The sequence below is a fragment of the Ascaphus truei genome, chromosome 2 (genome assembly GCF_040206685.1).
Source record: "Ascaphus truei isolate aAscTru1 chromosome 2, aAscTru1.hap1, whole genome shotgun sequence".
NCBI lineage: Eukaryota > Metazoa > Chordata > Amphibia > Anura > Ascaphidae > Ascaphus > Ascaphus truei.
In genome coordinates this window covers 486,467,244-486,487,840 of record NC_134484.1, presented here as the reverse complement: position 1 = coordinate 486,487,840, position 20,597 = coordinate 486,467,244, and the positions used below count along the sequence as shown (strand labels likewise).

Sequence of the window (20,597 nt, the reverse complement as noted above, 5' to 3'; positions counted from 1 at the left end):
GCAGTGGGGGTAATAAATAATATTTAACTCATACTTTTGAATAAACCATGTGTATATATTTTGTAATGAGTTTGGTTTAAACATAACACCCCCCCATCATCTCACATCACCCCCCCTGATCAATCGATCTCTCTCCCCCTCTCTCCTCTCACCCCTTCTCTCTCCTCTGCCTTTCTCCCTCCTTCTCTCTCCTCTCCCTCCTTCTATCCTCTTCCTTTCTCCCTCCTCCCTCCCTCCTTCTCTCTCCTGTCCCTCATCTCCCCCTCCTCCTCTCCCCCCTTCTGTCTCCTCTATGCTTCTGTCTCCTCTCCCCCTTCTGTCTCCTATCCTTCTCTCCTCTCCCCCTTCTGTCTCCTCTCCTTCTCTCTCCTCTCCCCCTTTTGTCTCCTCTTCCTTTCACTCTCCCTCTCTCCCCCTCTCCCCCCTCCCCCCATGTGAAAGGCCTCTCCCTGCATGAATTTGTTAGTTTCTGAAGAGATGACCCTTAACACTGAATTGTTTCCCACACTGAACAAGCAAATGGTATCTCCCATGTAAATACTTGGGTGTGACAGGAGGTCACACTTTGTACTGAATTGTTTCCAACACCCTGAATTAGGGATAGACAATAACAAGAATACTTCCCACCATAAGAGTATTAAGTAATTTATCATGTAAAACAAATATATAATCACTGTGCTTCTCCATGTAAAGAGCATGCAGCTAGTGAAGGAACTGGCCATACAAATGTGCAAAACAGAAAGTGAATCCCTGCGCTTCTCCCTTTGGGGTAGCAATCAATGGGGAATATAAATATATGTATGGTGTAAATACCTATAAGAAAAAAGGAGACTTTTGGTAGACATCCTTTGATCAAATAATGCCAAGACTGCTAACCACGTCAAGGTAAGTCTCTTTAGCAGGTCCCTACGCTAAATGCATACTAGTGTTATGTGAAATAAGCCCAGAAGGGGTTAAAATATCAAAGCATATGCTTATATAACCTAGTGCAATTAAAAACTGGTATATACCAGTACAGATACTCACATGTAAGTGAAGTGAAATATGGGGACCTTGCTAGGAGATTATATACCTGGAAGAGGACGGGCTGGCCTGCCACAAACTGCTCAATAAGCAGTTGGAGGTGATTGGCTAAATATATTCAATTACACCATAGTAGTGTTGCCCTTTAGGAGCGTGCTGCTAAGGATTAAAATCGGCCCAACAAATAATGTAAAACAAATATATAATCACTGCGCTTCTCCATGTAAAGAGCATGCAGCTAGTGAACTGTTTTGCACATTTGTATGGCCAGTTCCTTCACTAGCTGCATGCTCTTTACATGGAGAAGCGCAGTGATTATATATTTGTTTTACATTATTTGTTGGGCCGATTTTAATCCTTAGCAGCACGCTCCTAGAGGGCAACACTACTATGGTGTAATTGAATATATTTAGCCAATCACCTCACCTGCAACTGCTTATTGAGCAGTTTGTGGCAGGCCAGCCCGTCCTCTTCCAGGTATATAATCTCCTAGCAAGGTCCCCTTATTTCACTTCACTTACATGTGAGTATCTGTACTGGTATATACCAGTTTTTAATTGCACTAGGTTATATAAGCATATGCTTTGATATTTTAACCCCTTCTGGGCTTATTTCACATAACACTAGTATGCATTTAGCGTAGGGACCTGCTAAAGAGACTTACCTTGACGTGGTTAGCAGGCTTGGCATTATTTGATCAAAGGATGTATACCAACAGTCTCCTTTTTTCTTATAGGTATTTACACCATACATATATTTATATTCCCCATTGATTGCTATCCCAAAGGGAGAAGCGCAGGGATTCACTTTCTGTTTTGCACAAGTAATTTATCATGATAACAATATTCAGCAATATATTAATACCCAATCGAAAGCAAAAAAGCAGAAGTCCTCAAAATGTTCAAGGTCATTTATTGTGAAACATATTTGTTATACAAATGCATTTCATTCTTAATAAAATTTAAAAAAGCAAATACATTTTAGTATATTTTAATTTTAAGAATAACAAATGTTTCCAAAAAAATGTTACACTAACTACAGCCACACCAAAGCCGCTTTCTTCACCATTTTATTTTTATTTATTTATAAAAATGTTTTACCAGGAAGTAATACATTGAGAATTACCTTTCATTTTCACATATTTCTAGGGTACAGAGTTAAGATGCCAGATAATACATGGTTACAAAAACAGTTACATAAGTGAACAGGGTATACATTATATACAAGACATTGCATGCACAGTTAAAGATAATATATATTATAGGCGTATGTAACAGTTACAGACGAGATTAAAATGTGAGACAGCCTTAGTTTTGAAAGAACTGAAACTGGTGGTGGATGTGAGAGTCTCCGGTAGGTTGTTCCAGTTTTGGGGTGCATGGTAAGAAAGCTTATAATTACCCCCTCGACCCCCCTTCTCCTGTACACATTAATAGGGCATGGGGAGGCGTGGGTTAATGGGCATGGGGAAAGGAGGGGGTCAAGAGGCACGGGTGAGAGCCGAGAGAAATACGGGGGAGAGAAAGGGGTTGAGTCATGGTGGAAGGGAAGGAGTAAGAGGCATGGCAGAGGGAAAGTGGTTAATATGGAGGGGTGAGATTACCAGCAGGAGGATTCCTTATAGCTGCAGCATGTGAAAGTCAAGGAGTTCCCAGACTCGCTCCCACTCCCGTCTCTACCAGACCCACACTCAGTCCTCTCTCTGACAGTCCCCAGCCCCACGCCTCTCTGCCAGACCCACCCCCACTCTGCAGCTGCTGATAGGAATGCCATGGTAAGAAGTAATGGCAAGTATTGCGTTACCGTCCATTTTTATTATTGCAGTATTACCAGTGGTTGACAAATCACCAAAAAATCTATTCGCCACCTAGTTCCACACGTGTGCTGCTTGGGCCAATAGGAGCTCGCCACGATGTTAAAGCCACTCGCCCGGGGCGTGCAAATGTATAGGTTTGTTGAACACGGAGTATTACTATGCTACTGGTATATTGCCCAACCCTACTTTGAACAATTACATATTTTATCTCATGCATGAATCCTCATGTGTGTAAGGAGGCTGATCCTCTGTGAAAAGCTTTCCCCACACTATGTAAATGGAAATGGTTTCTCCCGTGTATGAATTCTGTGGTGGGTGAGGTGGCACATTTGAGAAAAGCTTTGCCCACACTCTGCACATGTGAATGGTTTCTCCCCTCTATTATTTATTTATTTATAAAATATTTTACCAGGAAGTAATACATTGAGAGTTACCTCTCGTTTTCAAGTATGTCCTGGGCAGAGTTAAGACAAATAATACATGGTTACAAATACAGTTACATAAATGAACATGGTATACATTATATACAAGACATTGCATGCACAGTTAAAGAAAATATATATTATTGGCGTATGAAACAGTTACAGACCAGATTAAAATGTTAGCCTTAGATTTGAAAGAACTTAAACTGGTGGTGGATGTGAGTATCTCTGCTAGGTTGTTCCAGTTTTGGGCTGCACGGTAAGAGAAGGAGGAGCGGCCGGATACTTTGTTGAGCCGTGGGACCATGAACAGTCTTTTGGAGTCTGATCTCAGATGATAAGTGCTGCATGTGGTAGGGGTGAGGAGCTTGTTCAGATAGTTGGGTAGGTTGCCCATAAAGAATTTAAAGGCAAGACAGGAAAGGTGAACTTTGCGCCTAGACTCGAGTGATGACCAATCTAGTTCTTTGAGCATTTCGCAGTGATGTGTGTCGTTGTTGCATTGGAGAACAAAACGACAAATTTAATTGTAGAGGGTGTCTTGCTAAGGTGGGTTTATGTATCCTCTGGTGTAAGTGGAGGATGTTAATAATACAGAATGGTTTCCCACACTCTGTAGATGTGAATCATTTCTCTCCTGTATGAATCCTCTGGTGTCTGAGGAGGTTGCTCTTAATTGTGAATTGTTTCCCACACTCTGTACATGTGAATAGTTTCTCCCCTGTATGAATCCGCTCATGGATGAGTTCTTTCTTCATAGTAAAGCTTTAACTACTCTGTACATGTGAATCGTTTCTCTCCATTATGTGTCATCTGGTGACTGAGGAGGCTTTTCTTAATACTGAATTGTTTCCCACACTCTGTACATGTGAATGGTTTCTCCCCTGTATGAATCCGCTCATGGTTGAGGAGCCCTGTCTTCCGAGAAAAGCTTTTACTACACTCTGTACATGTTAATGGTTTCTCCCCTGTATGAGTCATCTGGTGTCTGATGAGGTGGCTCTCAATACTGAATTGTTTCCTACACGGTACATGTGAATGGTTTCTCCCCTGTATGAGTCATCTGGTGTATGAGGAGTTTGCTCTTAACTGTGAATTGTTTCCCACACTCTGTACATGTGAATGGTTTCTCCCCTGTATGAGTCATCTGGTGACTGAGGAGGCTTTTCTTAATACTGAATTGTTTCCCACACTCTGAACATATGAATGGTTTCTCCCCTGTATGAATCCGCTCATGTCTGAGGAGCTCTGTCTTCCGAGAAAAGCTTTTACTACACTCTGTACATGTGAATGGTTTTTCTCCTGTATGAGTCATCTGGTGACTGAGGAGGTTTTTCTTAATACGGAATTGTTTCCCACACTCTGTACATGTGAATGGTTTCTCCCCTGTATGAGTCATCTGGTGACTGAGGAGGCTTTGCTTAATACTGAATTGTTTCCCACACTCTGTACATGTGAATGGTTTCTCCCCTGTATGAATCCGCTCATGTTTGAGGAGCTCTGTTTTCCGAGAAAAGCTTTTACTACACTCTGTACATGTGAATGGTTTTTCTCCTGTATGAGTCATCTGGTGACTGAGGAGACTGCTCTTGGCTGCGAATTGTTTCCCACACTCTGTACATGTGAATGGTTTCTCCCCTGTATGAATCCGCTCATGGATGAGGAGATCTTTCTTCATAGAAAAGCTTTTACTACACTCTGTACATGTGAATAGCTTCTCTCCAGTATGAGTCATCTGGTGTCTGAGGAGGTTTTTCTTAAGACTGAATTGTTTCTCACACTCTGTACATGTGAATGGTTTCTCCCCTGTATGAGTCATCTGGTGACTGAGGAGGCTTTTCTTAATACTGAATTGTTTCCCACACTCTGTACATGTGAATGGTTTCTCCCCTGTATGAATCCGCTCATGGTTGAGGAGCTCTGTCTTCTGAGAAAAGCTTTTACTACACTCTGTACATGTGAATGGTTTCTCCCCTGTATGAGTCATCTGGTGTCTGATGAGGTGGCTCTTAGTACTGAATTGTTTCCCACACTCTGAACATGGGAATGGTTTCTCACCTGTATGAATCTGCTCATGGATGAGGAGCTTCGCCTTTGTAGAAAAGCTTTTACTACACTCTGCACATGTGAATGGTTTCTCCCCTGTATGAATCATCTGGTGTATGAGGAGTTTGCTCTTAACTGTGAATTGTTTCCCACACTCTGTACATGTGAATAGTTTTTCCCCTGTATGAATCCGCTCATGGATGAGGAGCTCTAACTTCCGAGAAAAGGTTTTACTACACTCTGCACATGTGAATGGGTTCTCCCCTGTATGTGTCATCTGGTGTATGAGCAGACTGCTCTTAATACTAAAATGTTTCCCACACTCTGTACATGTGAATGGTTTTTCTCCTGTATGAATCTGCTCATGTTTGAGTAGGTTGCTCTTAGTACTGAATTGTTTCCCACACTCTGAACATGGGAATGGTTTCTCCCCTGTATGAGTCTGCTCATGTTTGAGTAGGTAGCGCTTAGTACTGAATTGTTTCCCACAATCAGTACATGTGAATGGTTTCTCTCCTGTATGAGTCATCTGGTGTCTGAGGAGGATGCTTTTAATACTAAATTGTTTCCCACACTCTGTACATGTGAATGGTTTCTCCCCTGTATGAATCCGCTCATGGTTGCGGAGATCTGTCTTCTGATAAAAGCTTTTACTACACTCTGCACATGTGAATGGTTTCTCCCCTTTATGAATCCGTGCATGGATGAGGAGTTCTTTCTTCATATAAAAGCTTTTACTACACTCTATACATGTGAATGGTTTCTTTCCAGTATGAGTCATCTGGTGTCTGAGGAGGATGCTTTTAATACTAAATTGTTTCCCAAATTCTGTACATGTTAATGGTTTCTCCCCTGTATGAATCCGCTCATGGTTGAGTAGCTCTGTCTTCCGGGAAAAGCTATTACTACACTCTGCACATGTGAATGGTTTCTCCCCTGTATGAGTCATCGTGTGTCTGAGGAGGTGGCCCTTAGTACTGACTTGTTTCCCACACTCTGAACATATGAACGGTTTCTCGCCTGTATGAATCCGCTCATGGGTGAGGAGCGCATTCTTTTGAGAAAAGCTTTTACTACACTCTGCACATGTGAATGGTTTCTCCCCTGTATGAATCCGCTCATGGATGCGGAGATCTGTCTTCTGAGAAAAGCTTCTACTACACTCTGTACATGTGAATGGTTTCTCCCCTGTATGAGTCATCTGGTGTCTGCGGCGGTGTCTCTTAGTACTGAATGGTTTTCCACACTCTGTACATGTGAATGGTTTCTCCCCTGTATGAATGCGCTCATGGTTGAGGAGCTCTGCCTTTCTAGTAAAGCTTTTACTACACTCTGTACATGTGAATGGTTTCTCCCCTGTATGAGTCATCTGGTGTCTGCGGAGGAGGGCCTTAGTACTGAATTGATTCCCACACTCTGTACATGGGAATGGTTTCTCCCCTGTATGAGTCTGCTCATGTTTCAGGAGACAGCTCTTAGTACTGAATTGTTTCCCACACACTGTACATGGGAATGGTTTCTCCCCTGTATGAGTCTGCTCATGTTTGAGGAGACAGCTCTTAGTACTGAATTGTTTCCCACACTCTGTACATGTGAATGGTTTTTCTCCTGTATGAGTCATCTGGTGTATGAGGAGGTGGCTCTTAGTACGGAATTGTTTTCCACACTCTGAACATGTGAATGGTCTCTCCCCTGTATGAACCCTCTGATGATTGCGGAGGGTCCACTTAGTACCTAACTGTTTCCCACACACTGTACAAGTAAAAGGAGTCACTGCTGTCTGAATCATCTGGTGTGAAAGAAGTTTCCCCTTCAGTGAGAAACTGCTCCCACCATCTGTACATGTAAAGGTTTGCTCCCTAGCGGGGACACAAAGGTGTGTGAGCAGGTCCCTGTCCATTGAGAAGCTTTTGCCACACTGACAACAGAGAAAAGGCTGAGCACCACGGCTTCTTCTTAAATCTCTCGCATACCTTTTGCTGGACCCATATTTAGAGTCCGTCTCTGCTGTGTGCTGTACAAGGTCTGTAAATTCACCATCATGTGGCACTGGTTCCTTGCACATGTCTAAAATGTGGCAGGAATCATTGTTTTTTGGCACTTCTGGGCTGCGAGGAGTCGGACAGCTTCTGGATGCATCAGAGCTCAAGTTCTGTTCCTCATTCAGGCCGTTCTCTAACAGAAGTAAACAAAAAAAGACAGAACAAATGATTTCAATCTGTAAATCAAATTACTGAACACAAATTACAAATCCAAAACACTGAAGAATGTACAGCTGCGGCCCCTTTTATTCTCCGACATCTCCGAATTTTTTCGGGGATTTTTTCCGAATGCCACGCACTTCACCGCGTTCATGTTGCATTCATGCCGGCGTCACCCGCGGTTGATGTGTTAATTCATAATGGTTCGGATTTACTTGGTTGCAATTCTTCGCGTATCTGCCAGGTGGCAGATATTCATGAATTGTAATGCGCATGCGCTTCAGTAATGTGTCGACTTGCAAATGTTTAAAAAAATACCACAGTGGTCCATTGTAAATTGACCTTGGTACTGAAGAAGTTACAATAATGTATCAATTTAGGCTTCTCATATTAAAACTAAATGTGCAGTGTCTGGTGTTCTATTGTTCCGAGAGCTCCGAGAGGAGTGCACCGCTGCAGTCCGTGTACCAAAAACCCGACAGAACGTACGATTCTTTAATATGGGCCGCGATTAGTGCAACAGATGATAAGATGGCAACCATTGGTCAAATTTATCAGTATTTTATCGAAAACTATGACTTTTACAAATTTTCACCACATGCTCATGTGTGGAAGCATGCAATAAGAAAAAAGTTATGTATCGATCCGTGTTTTTTTCGTATTGATCTCGCACCTGGTGTCAAAGTTGCCGGAGGGTATTGGTGTGTAGCACCAGATTTTTCCAGTATCTTTGATCATGGAGACTTGAAAAGGCGAAAGGTCATGTTAAAACCAACTAAGAAACGTCAGTTGCTGGCAAGAAATGCGCCAGTGACAGCGCCATCTTCTAATAACAGTCCGACCGTCAGTGAAAACCTGGTGACCGGCAACCCTTGCTGTCTGTCCCCGCCCAGATACCTGCAACCCGAGACGGATTTCGAGTACAGATTCCAGCAAGCTTGCATGTACCAAGGCGATTTCCAGCCTCATCAGCTGTCAACAACAGGTGTAGTAGTGCTGTTGTCATCTGTCAACTACGTGTACAGTATAATCAAGAATACGGGACTGGCAGTGGCTCGGCGCCAGCTGATTGGCAAGATCTATGGTGAGTAATATTGCCGTATTTTATTCTGTTTTTGAAATATCAATATCAATGCACAGTCAAGCGATTCTCCTGTAAGCAATATCATTGGCTGAGCAGCTTCTACAGTAGATACTGAACAATTGGTTGAAATCTAGGCGCATGCGCATTGGAACCTTCTTGAAACGCATATGCGTGTCATCACATCGACAGTAGGCGCATGCGAACAGGAGACGCCCCCCGAGAAAATTATTGGTGGGACTGACTGTGGGAACTTCTTTAGGGGACTGACTGACCATTACAGTAAAACTTGTACTTTTGTTATTCCTCAGAAAAGAAAACTTTGTTATCTCATGCGGAAAACGGCAAATGGAGGGATTTCGATGGATAATATCGCTTTGTGTAACAATGCCTGCACATTGCTGAATCGGATTTAAAAAACCACGTACCGGAGTCTACAGTTTAGTGGCCATTGTTATTGATTAGGATAGAATACTGTCACTGAGAGCTTCATAGAAAACCTGAAACAGTTTGCTGTTTTCAGACCGTATACAATACTTTTTTTATATATATACTGTACTGTATAATAAACCCGAAAAATAAAAAGTATGCATTTATTCTACATGTATTCCAGTACATACAGTATGTATATTCTATACCCGTACAGCATGTATTGTTTTAATACTCGTGATGTACAGTACTGAGCATGCCTACAGTATACAGTACAGTATGCCTGGACAGTACTGTACTGTATGTTCTAGAAACACTGTATTTTGTTACAGTATAAAAGGAGACAATGGAACAATTTAAAACAAATCAACATTTTCTTTTATTGGTGGAGTAAGTACAAAAAGTGTACAGCAATTCAAAACATTTACAGGTGTATGGTGTACAGTACAGTAAGTCAGGCCTGCACAACTCCAGTCCTCGAGAGCCGCAAATAGCCCTCGAGGGCTGGAGGTGTGCAGGTCTTGTGTAAGTAAAAACATTTCTTTATTAATACAAGTCAAAACAAGCAACAAGTCAAAAAACAAACATTTGAACAGTCACGCAAATTCGATCCCCACCAGATTGTCCTTCCAGGGCCGATGCCTTGTATGACGCAAAATGCCATTAATGGAGTCTCTCACTATTATCATTACAAGATCTGTAATTGAAAAATAGCGCCGCAATTCCTCCACAATAGTCCTTCTTAAATTTTCAGGAAGCGTCCTTTTTTCGCGATTTCCTTCATAGTTTACATTGTTGGCCCACCCGCAGTACACCAAGTAGGACACATGGTGCTTGAAAATTAACATGCCACACTTCTGGGGTAAACCAGCACTCATAACCCTATACTTCTCCCTGATTGGATTGGGCAACTCGCGCAGGATGATGTCGGGAACCGTATCGATGCAAGCGTATGTGGGTTGGATTCTGGGAGCGGGTGTTCTTCTTGGAGCGGGTGTGCTTGTGGTGGCGGGCGAGGGTAGGTTGTCTGGGAGGATTCTTTCCTCCTGTCTTGGTCGCCGTGTTGTCTCCTGACGTGGTCTTGACGGGGTTGTTGTGTCATCCTCGTCAACGGCATACATGTACACAGTCTTCTGGTGGCGGGGGTGCGCTTGGTGATGGAAGGTGGTCGAAGGTCCCATTCATCCCATCCATGCCACCCTCTTGCTCCAGCGTCGGAGAGACAGGGGCATGAACTCCGAGCAATTTATGTATCCCCGCTATGTCAGTCTCTATCTTCTCCATCCGTTGATCCATCTTCTCCATCCGTTGATCCATCTTCTCCATCCATTGATCCATATTTAGCATGGTCTCTAAAAGAAGATCTATCTTTACCAGCATAGTAGAGTTTCCAGGAATATCGACACTTAACCCATTCAGCATGCGGTCGAACGAGCTGGATCTTGTGCATGGGGTGCTGTGGACATTTGGGTGGATGGGTGCTACGGAGGATGAGATGGGGGTTCCCTTGAGAGAAGCGGCAGCATCGTCGAAGAGGGATGGAGAAAGTGACCTGTGGATTTCCGGGAGAGAAGTGGCAGCGTCGTCGAAGAGGGATGGAGAAAGTGACCTGTGGATTTCCGGGAGAGGAGAAGCGGCAGCGTCGTCGAAGAGGGATGGAGAAAGTGACCTGTGGATTTCCGGGAGAGGAGAAGCGGCAGAGTCGTGGATGAGTAGTGGAGAAGATGGGCTGTGGATTTCTGGGAGAGCAGTGGCAGAGTCGTCAAAGCGTAATCGAGGAAGTGGCCTGCGGGTTCGATGGGTTGGCTGCCATTTGTTTGCCTTGAGTGTACATCCCGAATTTCTTCTTGACATAATAAGGCTTACTTGTGTTTAAAAACCTTAGCCTTTGGGGTCAGCAGAAGGTTTTCTTTATTAGCCTTTCGCTTCGGCCTTGGCTTGGAAATGGGTCCTGCCTTTCGCTTTCTCTGTGTGACAGGCACGGCAGAGGCGAGTGGGTTTTTGCGTCCGTAGAATCGGGGTTGATCCATGGAAGCAGATGGCACAATGCAGTATCTAGATAAGGAAAAGTTCAGATACAGATCATCGAGTGGTGGGATATGCAAAGTGTGTAACATTTTATGCATGGCGACGAGGTACAGGTGTTAAAAGTGGCCTTACTCTAATGTGAGTCATTAACGTATAAATACACCATCCATTTTGTGGATTCACGGCACATTGAATACACATCAACTAAACATCGAATATACATTCTTGTGCTTGTATTTCTTTCTACTTGCAGCTATGCCTGTTAAAAAGATTTCAAAGGATCTCAGCATGAGAATTAAGGAGATGTACACGAACGGACAACGAATTGCAGATATCCAACGCTGGTTAGCTGCTTCTGGCCTCGTTGTGCCATCGACCACTGTGTGCTATCATGCACACGGAAAGACCAAACAACGCACAAGGACACCAACAGTAACTAACGCATAAGTATATTTATATTACTATATAATACACTACACTATATCTATTATTGTTTAAATTGCTGCATATTAATATAACTATATAGTATAGATCTAACATTATGGTTATTTCTGTTTATTTATATTACTATATAATACACTATATCTATGATTGTTTACTGTAAATGATGTGCTGTACTTGTGGCCTACTGCACTGTAACTTACTGGATTGTTGTTTTTCTGTACACTGTAGGGAGACAACTCTTCTGGTCGACAAAATAAGTGAAGAGAATGATGAGAAGATTGCCTTAAGTGTCAAATACACTCTGCTGCAAAATCCCAATCTCACTGTATCCGAGACCAGCATAAAGAAGATGAGACGCAGAATTGGATGGAAATATGGACGTGTGAGGTTAGTACTGGACAGTACAGGAGGTTAAAGTGTTGTTTAAGAAACTATACTGTACCTATTAAATTATTCCTTGTCATTACAGAGCGTACCCTATGATAAGGGACGTTAACAAGATCAAGAGAGTGGTCCAGGTCAGGCATGGATCGACAGTGGAGAAACTTTCCAGGATTGCATCTTCACTGACGAGTCTACGGTATTGCTGGTGAGATTTGCCACCTTTGTATTCCACAAAAAAGGTCGCATATCTATGAAGCCGCGTCCAAAACACCCAGTGAAGTTGCATGTGTGGGGTGCCATCTCTAGGCGTGGACCAGGATGCATTGTCATCTTTGAAGGTAACATGAAAAAAGATGATAGCGCACTGCAAAAGATAGGGCTGGAGGCAGAAGTGAAAAAATAAAAATGCTTTATTAAGTATGCATAATAGCCAGAGCTAAAAAAAGGAAAAGAAAAGAAAAAAGGCTCCCCTAACGCGTTTCACGCCTGTGTGGCTCTTTATCAAAGGGTAACCTATGTTCCGAAGGGGCTCCCCTAAATAGCAACCCCAATGCAGAAGCAGTTTCGCACCAAAAGCCCTATCCATAAGATCAGCTGGTAAGAGACCGGATAGTGAGCTACGGAAGCCCAGAAGGGCAAAAATACTTCCGCATAGGAACGCAAAGCAAGGGAGTCACTGACATAATATGGAAAAAACAAACATGACATAATATTCCATAACCTAGACATAAAAAATCACAATAACTAACAAAATATTCAATAACAAAGTATATATAAAAAAACACGTAAATTTAAACAAGAAAAATAGAAAAAACATTTAAATAAAATAAATAGAATTGTAAAACGGAACAATCGGTATCCATGGAGACCAAATTGAAAACATCAATTATATTCAAAATATTACCAATAACCTTTGAAATAAATTTGAGTAGTTGTAATGATGAATACCACCTGTAACTTATAACAGATGATTATGAAAAACATATATATAAAATGACATGACCAACTAAATAACACTATAATAAATTAAATCATATGTTTATGGATATCAGAAATATAAAACTGATATCCATCTAAACAAACATCTATAACATAATAAATGATATCTATTCAATAGCCCAAAGTGATATATTGCACATAAAAAGAAATCAAAATTATATAAAAAAAATAATATATTGAAGAAATATGTGATAAATGACGATAAAGTGAATGTAGCCGGAATCAATCATAATGCTACCGTATAAGGAAAAACCATGACATAAACAAAATAATTATAAAATCAGTCAAACATGACCATATAAATAAGGATGAAACTATATTCGTGCTATTCACATTATAAAAAATGAATACGTTCCCAATCTTGATTAATACCAGCCGGGTGTAAGGAATCCATACTGAAGATCCAGAACATCTCACGTCAGTATGGATTCCTTACACACGGCTGGTATTAATCAAGATTGGGAACTTATTCATTTTTTTTACCCTCCTTTAACACCGTGTGTGGTATCAATACGAAAACAACACTGATCGATACATAACGTTTTCCTTATTGCACGCTTCCACACATGAGCATCTGGTGAAAATTTGTAAAAGTCATAGTTTTAGATAAAATACTGATAAATTTGACCAACTGTTGCCATCTTATCATCTGTTGCATTAATCGTGGCCCATATTAAATAAGCGTACGTTATGTCGGGTTTTTGGAACACGGACAGCAGCGGTGCACTCATCTCGGAGTTCTCAGGACAATAGAACACCAGACACTGCGCATTTAGTTTTTAATACAGTATGTAAAGCCTAAATTGGTACATTATTGTAACTTCTTCAGTACCAAGGTCAATTTACAATGGACCATTGTGGTATTTTTTTTAAACACCTGCAAGTCGACACATTACTGAAGCGCATGCGCATTACAATTCATGAACATCTGCCACCTGGCAGATATGCGAAGAATTGCAACCAATTAAATCCGAACCATTAACATTAAACAGATTAAGCGCGAGTGAAGGCCGACAATCTAAGTGATGCAGCGACTACACTGCCAATGTAATCTTCTGCCATAAGACCCACATAAACTAAACTGCTCCATTTTGTGTCATATTTTGTCAGTCAAAAATACTATTCATATATCTCCACGCACATTCAAAACACAAAGAAAAAAAAGAGCACTGCAGAAAAGAAGAACTGGAGGCAAAAGTAGAAAAAAATTGAGACACAGCCTAAGTTAAAAGAGAAACCTACAATACGTTTCTCGCCATGGACGCTTTATCAAAGAGTGGTTTCCTGAGTCTAGAGGGTGTCACGTTATAGGCACTCCCTGCCGGAAACACTGCCTACCTGAATCCCAGGTAAAAACGTCCCATGGGAACAAAACAGTCCGGGGAAAATGTAACCACGGAAAGAAGGCAGTATAACTGTGGGGGAGAAATCCAGCAAAAGGACACAATAAAGAATACAATAACAATAAACTTAAATAGATTCATAAGGGCAAAAAAATGTAATGAAAAAGCATCAAATTTAAAAGTGGATAGGACGTGGAGAGAATAACATTATCTTATATTAATTAAATTAACTGTAACACCAAATAATATAATCACGTAATAATATACATATAATAAACTCAACTACCAAGGCAAAGAACAATTTGAATCTTGATAAGGGGAATATACATAATGATTAAGATGTAAATAAATAAACCACACTGAGAAAATTGCCACAGTAAGGATACAATACTTCTCATCAAATGTGACTAGAGAGACACAGATATGTATCTCAATGATAGAAACAAATGTATATGAAACACACACAGTATTATATAACCTGAAAATGGCCAAAGGAATAATATATCTTAGAGAAAATGTTTTAGGTCCCATTCTGTATTAATCCCAAAAGGGGATAGAGTATTAAGTGAGTGGGCCCAAAACATCCCACGCTGATTGAGCTGTTTAATTCTATCACCCCCTCGTGCAGTGACAGGTATAGATTCAATCCCCTCGTGTAGGAACAGGTATAAATTCAAACCGCTCGTGTAGGAACAGGTATAGATTCAATCCCCTCGTGTAGGAACAGGTATAGATTCAATCCCCTCGTGTAGGGACAGGTATAAATTAAATTAAAGTGGATAGGATGTGGAGAGAATAACATTCTTAGATTAATTAAATTAACTGTAACACCAAATAATATAATATCATGTAATAATATACATATAATAAATGTAACCTCAACTACCAAGGCAAAGAACAATTTGAATCTTGATAAGGGGAATATACAGTTAGGTCCGGAAATAATTGGACACTGATACAAGTTTTATTATTTCGGCTGTGTACAAAAATAAATTCAAATTACAGTTAAATATCACATCCAAATTGGAGGAAGGGTTTAGGAATTACATCTCTTTTTTTTTCCCCACATCACATTTTTTATTGGATATCTGGTACAGACAGTAAGCAATCTTCCAACCCATTATCCTGTATTGGTGTTACCAAATATCCCTTTTTATACAGTTTTGTAAATTCGGGAAACAAACGGAGCCGACAAGACATCACATGTAAAAATAACTCGCTGAGGAGGCTCACAGACAAACTCTGAGAAGGAACAGAAGGAAGATTAAGATGTTTAATGCTATCACCCCCTAATGTAGGAACAGGAATAGATTCAATCCCCTCGTGTAGGAACAGGTATAGATTCAATCCCCTCGTGTAAGAACAGGTATAGATTCAATCCCCATGTTTAGGGACAGGTATAGATTCAATCCCCTCGTGTAAGAACAGGTATAGATTCAATCCCCTCGTGTAGGAACAGGTATTGTATTGAATGTCTTTATTTATATAGCGCCATTAATGTACATAGCGCTTCACAGTAGTAATACACGTGGTAATCAAATAAATAACAGATAATATAAATAACAGATCATGGGAATAAGTGCTTCAGACATAAAAATAACATTAAGGAAGAGGAGTCCCTGCTCCGAGGAGCTTACAGTCTAATTGGTAGGTAGGGAGAATGTAGAGAGACAGTGGGAGAGAGTTCTGGTAAGTGCGCCTGCAGGGGGCCAAGCTTTATGTATCATATGTCCAGTATTATCCACAGTGCTATTCATATGCTTCTTTAGGCAAGTGTGTCTTAAGGTGGGTCTTAAAGGTGGACAGAGTGGGTGCTAGTCGGGTATTGAGGGGAAGGGCATTCCAGAGGTGTGGGGCAGTCAGTGAATAAGGTTTAAAACGGGAGAGGGCTTTAGATAAAATGGGGGTAGAAAGAAAACATCCTTGGGAAGAACGCAAGAGTCGGGATGGTGCATAACGAGAAATTAGGGCTGAGATGTAAGGAGGGGCAGAAGAGTGTAAAGCTTTAAAAGTGAGGAGGAGAATTGAGTGAGATGCGGGATTTGATCGGAAGCCAGGAGAGGGATTTCAGGAGGGGAGATGCTGAGACAGATCTAGGAAAGAGTAGAGTGATTCTGGCAGCAGCGTTTAGGATAGATTGTAGGGGAGACAGGTGAGAGACAGGAAGACCAGACAGCAGGAGGTTAGTGTGATCAAGACGGGAGAGAATGAGGGCCTGAGTCAGAGTGTTAGCAGTCGAGCAACAGAGGAACAGGCGTATCATAGTGATATTGCGGAGGAAAAAGTGACAGGTTTTAGAAACGTTTTGAATGTGAAAGGAGAATGTGAGAGAGGAGTCGAGTGTGACCCCTAAGCAGCGTGCTTGGGCTACTGGGTGAATGATCGTACTTCCAACCGTAATGTGGAAGAAGGTAGCAGGGCCAGGTTTGGAAGGAAGTATGAGGAGCTCTGTTTTAGCAATGTTGAGTTTAAGGCGACGGAGGGCCATCCAGGATGATATAGCAGAGAGACATTCAGAAACTTTGGTTTGAACAGCAGGTGTAAAGTCGGGTGTTGAAAAGTAAATTTGTGTGTCATCACTATAGAGGTGATATTTAAACCCAAGAGATGTTATTAGGTCACCTAGAGCAGGGGGGCGCAAACTTTTTTCCCTGCGCCCCCATACCGGCGGTCCCCTCACTCCCGCGCCTCCCTAACCCCCACTTACCTGCGCTCCGGCGTCATGACGTCACGTTGCCATAGCAACGTGGCGTCACATGACCTTGTGGCGTCATTTTGACACCGCGTTGCCATGGCGACGCAGGAAGGAAGCCGCCGGAGCCTAGGTAAGTAAAGGTTTACAGAGGCCCTGCAGCTCCCCCGGCACTTAATTTAAGTGCCTTCGGGAAGTGCGCGGGGCCTCTGTAAACCCGCACCCCCCGAAGGCAGTCTCGCGCCCCCCAGTTTGCACACCACTGACCTAGAGAAAGTGTGTACAGAGAAAAGAGAAGAGGTCCCAGGACAGAGCCCTGGGGTACACCCCCACAGAGAGATCAATAGAGGAGCAGGTGGTGTTAGCAGAAGAGACACTGAAAGTACGATGGGAGAGGTAGGATGAGATCCAGGATAGAGCTTTGTTCCGAATACCAAGAGTATGGAGAATGTGAAGGAGAAGAGGGTGGTCCACGCTGTCAAATGCTGCAGAGAGGTCGAGTAATACGAGCAGAATGTAATGACCTCTGTCTTTGGCAGCATGGAGGTCATCAATTATTTTAGTGAGGGCTGTTTCAGTCGAGTGAGCAGTGCGGAAGCCAGATTGTAGAGGGTCTAGAAGAGAATAGGTGTTGAGAAAATTAAGCAAGCGAGAGAATACAAGATGTTTAAGAAGTTTTGAGGCAAAAGGCAGAAGGGAGACAGGTTGAAGCTAGAAGGACAGGTAGGGTCAACCTTGCTGTTGAGTAATGGTATAACTGTTGCATGTTTGAAGGAGGAGGGAAAGGTACCAGAGTAGAGGGAGGAGTTACAAGTGTGTGTGAGCGTAGAGATTATAGAAAGACCAAGAGGTTTTAGGAGATGGGAGGGAATGGGGTCAAGAGAGCAAGTGGTAGAGGGAGAAGAGGAGATCAACAGTTACACATCCTCCTCTGAGGCAGTGGAAAAAGAGACAAGGAAGGCAGGAGGAGAGTTTGGAAGAGGTGTAGGATGGGAGGAAGAAACAGAGGGGATGTTCTGACGTATGGATTCCACCTTTTCCTTTAAAAAGTCAGCAAAGTCCTGAGTGGAGAGGGAGGAAGAAGAGGCAGCTGAGGGTGGTTTGAGTAGAGCATTAAAGACAGAGAAGAGTCGGCGTGGGTTAGACTTGTGCGCGTTGATTAGTGAAGAAAAGTAAGCTTGTTTAGCTTGCGAGAGGGCAGAGTTGAGACAGGATAGCATACATTTGTAGTGAAGGAAGTCTGCGAGAGTATGAGATTTCCTCCACAGGCGTTCAGAGGAATGAGTGGAGGAACGCAACATGCGTGTGTGGGAATTTAGCCAGGGTCTGGGGTAGAAGGTCGAGGACGGCAGAGAGAAAGCGGGGCATGTAGATCAAGAGAGGAGGATAAGGCAGAGTTGTAGTTCCTGATCAGGTGGTCAGGGTCAGTAGCAGAGCTGAGATAGGAGAGGGAAGAGTGTAAAGTGGACTCAAAGTCAGGTAGGTGAATAGAGTGCAGGCTTCTGCAGAACCGGGGGGGTAGATGGAGTTAGAGAAGGGGAGAAGCAAGATAGAGAGAATGAGATGAGGTGATGGCCAGAGAGAGGAAAGGGGGAAATGGAGAAATTGGAGAGAGAGAAGTTTTTAGTGAAAACCAGGTCGAGGTAGTGGCCATCCTTGTGGGTGCTGGCTGCAGTCCACTGTTGAAGGCCAAAAGAAGAGGTTAGAGAGAGAAAGTGGGAAGCCCAAGGAAGAGAGGGGTCATCAATGTGGCAATTGAAGTCCCGAAGGAGAAGAACAGGGGAGTCTGAGGAGGGAAAGAAAGAGAGCCAGGATTCAAAGTGAGAGAGAAAGCCAGAAGGGGAATGAGTAGAAGAAGGTGGGCGATAGATGATCACCACATGGACAGGGAGAGAAGATCTGGACAGTGTGAGCCTCAAAGGAGGGAAAAGCAAGAGATGGAGGAATAGGAATGGTTCAGTAACGGCAGAGAGAGGATTGCAGGAGCACCACACCTCCACCCCTGCCATCAGGGCGCGGAGTGTGGGAGAAAGAAAGGCCACCATAAGAGAGGGCAGCTTACAGAGAAGAGTCAGACTGAGTGAGCCATGGCTCAGTTAAAGCAAATAGGAGCAGAGCGTGAGAGAGAAAAAAGTAATGTACAGAAAGGAACTTGTTAGAAAGGTAGCGAGCATTCCAAAGGGCACAGGAGAAAGTGAGAGAGGAAGGAGGGTGGCAGGGGATAGGTATGAGGTTGGAAGGGATGACACCATGAGTAGAGGTTGCATTTGGCAGGCGAGAACGAGAGCAAGTAGAAATAAGGCAGGGACCAGGATTGGGAGACATATCCCCAGAAGCAAGGAGGAGAAGCATGGATAGAAAGAGGATGTGTGAGGATGATTTGTAGCGGTGTGATTTAGTGCAGGCAATATAGCTATGAAGTGTCAGAGGGCGCAGGTAAGAAAGGAGTTGATGTGAACTCAGAAGTGGGAAGAAAGGAGAGATGGAGATATATGAATAGAGTTAGAGACATAATGAGCCTGGTAGAAGGAAGTGTATAATTTGAGAAGAAGTGAGGCCACAGCAAAAATAAATGGTAAAGGCGGCATCACAGCAATAGTAAAGTTCTGGGAAGTGCAGTCTGGGATAGATAATATCCTCCTTTCCAGCATTGTTCAAATGCAGGAATCAGGGCAAACAGGTGTTGTCCGCTTCTTCTTCACTTCCTTTTAAACTTCAGTTGCCCTGCCACTTACAATGTCCTGCCACTTGGACATGTATAGATTCAATCGCTGAAAAATGAAAGGTGGACAAGTTTCCCAATGTACAATTTGTAAAATGTTTGGAAACTGGGAGCAACTGATCTAGTTTTTTAATAGAACGAATGTGCTCCATAATTCTGACCTTCACTGGTCTGATTGTCCGCCCAACGAATCCTCGACCACAACCGCAGGTTAAGTAATAAATCACAAAATTACAATGAATAAAAACTGGGATTGTGTGTTTTCTTACTGTGTACAATAACAATAGATTTGATTGGATTGGCATAGCAACAAATACAACATTTACCACATTTGAAAAAAAAAGTGTATTAAATTTGAATCATGAACACGGTCTGACCTGGAGGTAAATAAACTAGGCGAAAGATAGTTTGCCAAGGATTTAGCCTTTCTAAATGCAAATCTTGGTCCTTGTTCAATTGACTCTAAGGTCTTCCTCCAAGGTGAGCACTTCCCAATGTTTCTGGATGATTGAGCAGATTTGATCTATGCCGTGTAATAAACAGCGGATTGGACCCTTCGGGAGTTCCCTGGTCTCTCCTTGATAAAAACCCCCTGCCTACAACCAGTCGAGCCATAAGACCGTAACTCAGCAGGAGTACAGAGTTTGGCATTCATGTAAGCCTCCTCTACTGTATATCCCTGTTCTGCAGCCCCTGACAGAAAATCTGTTTGCCAATTCGGTGGCCTGTTGATCAAAACAATCCTCGTTAGAGCAAAGCCGCCTTAGGCGGAGGAATTGGCCCTTGGGTATACCACGGATGAGTAACCTGGGGTGATTGCTATCCGCTTTAAGAAAGTCTGTATTTCTCCTGTAATGTCAATAAACAAAGTGATATCTAAATAATTAATGTGATTAACATGGTGTTCATACTGCTGCGACAGCTTTTATTCTAACAAATACCCGGTGTTTTCCCTGGCTTGTTCCTG

The 20,597-nt window shown here is 42.5% G+C and overlaps 1 protein-coding gene across 1 annotated transcript in view; it reads right to left on the bottom strand.

Annotated features, from left to right (window-relative positions):
* Window positions 1–2,045: 2,045 nt before the first annotated feature.
* The window catches only part of LOC142488425 (uncharacterized), an 83,834-nt gene continuing 65,282 nt past the window's right edge, over window positions 2,046–20,597 (bottom strand). The window contains 2 exon segments of the mRNA XM_075588926.1: window positions 2,046–4,291; window positions 4,293–7,482. Coding sequence (XP_075445041.1) covers window positions 4,033–4,291; window positions 4,293–7,482 — 3,449 coding nt within the window. The 3' untranslated portion in view covers window positions 2,046–4,032.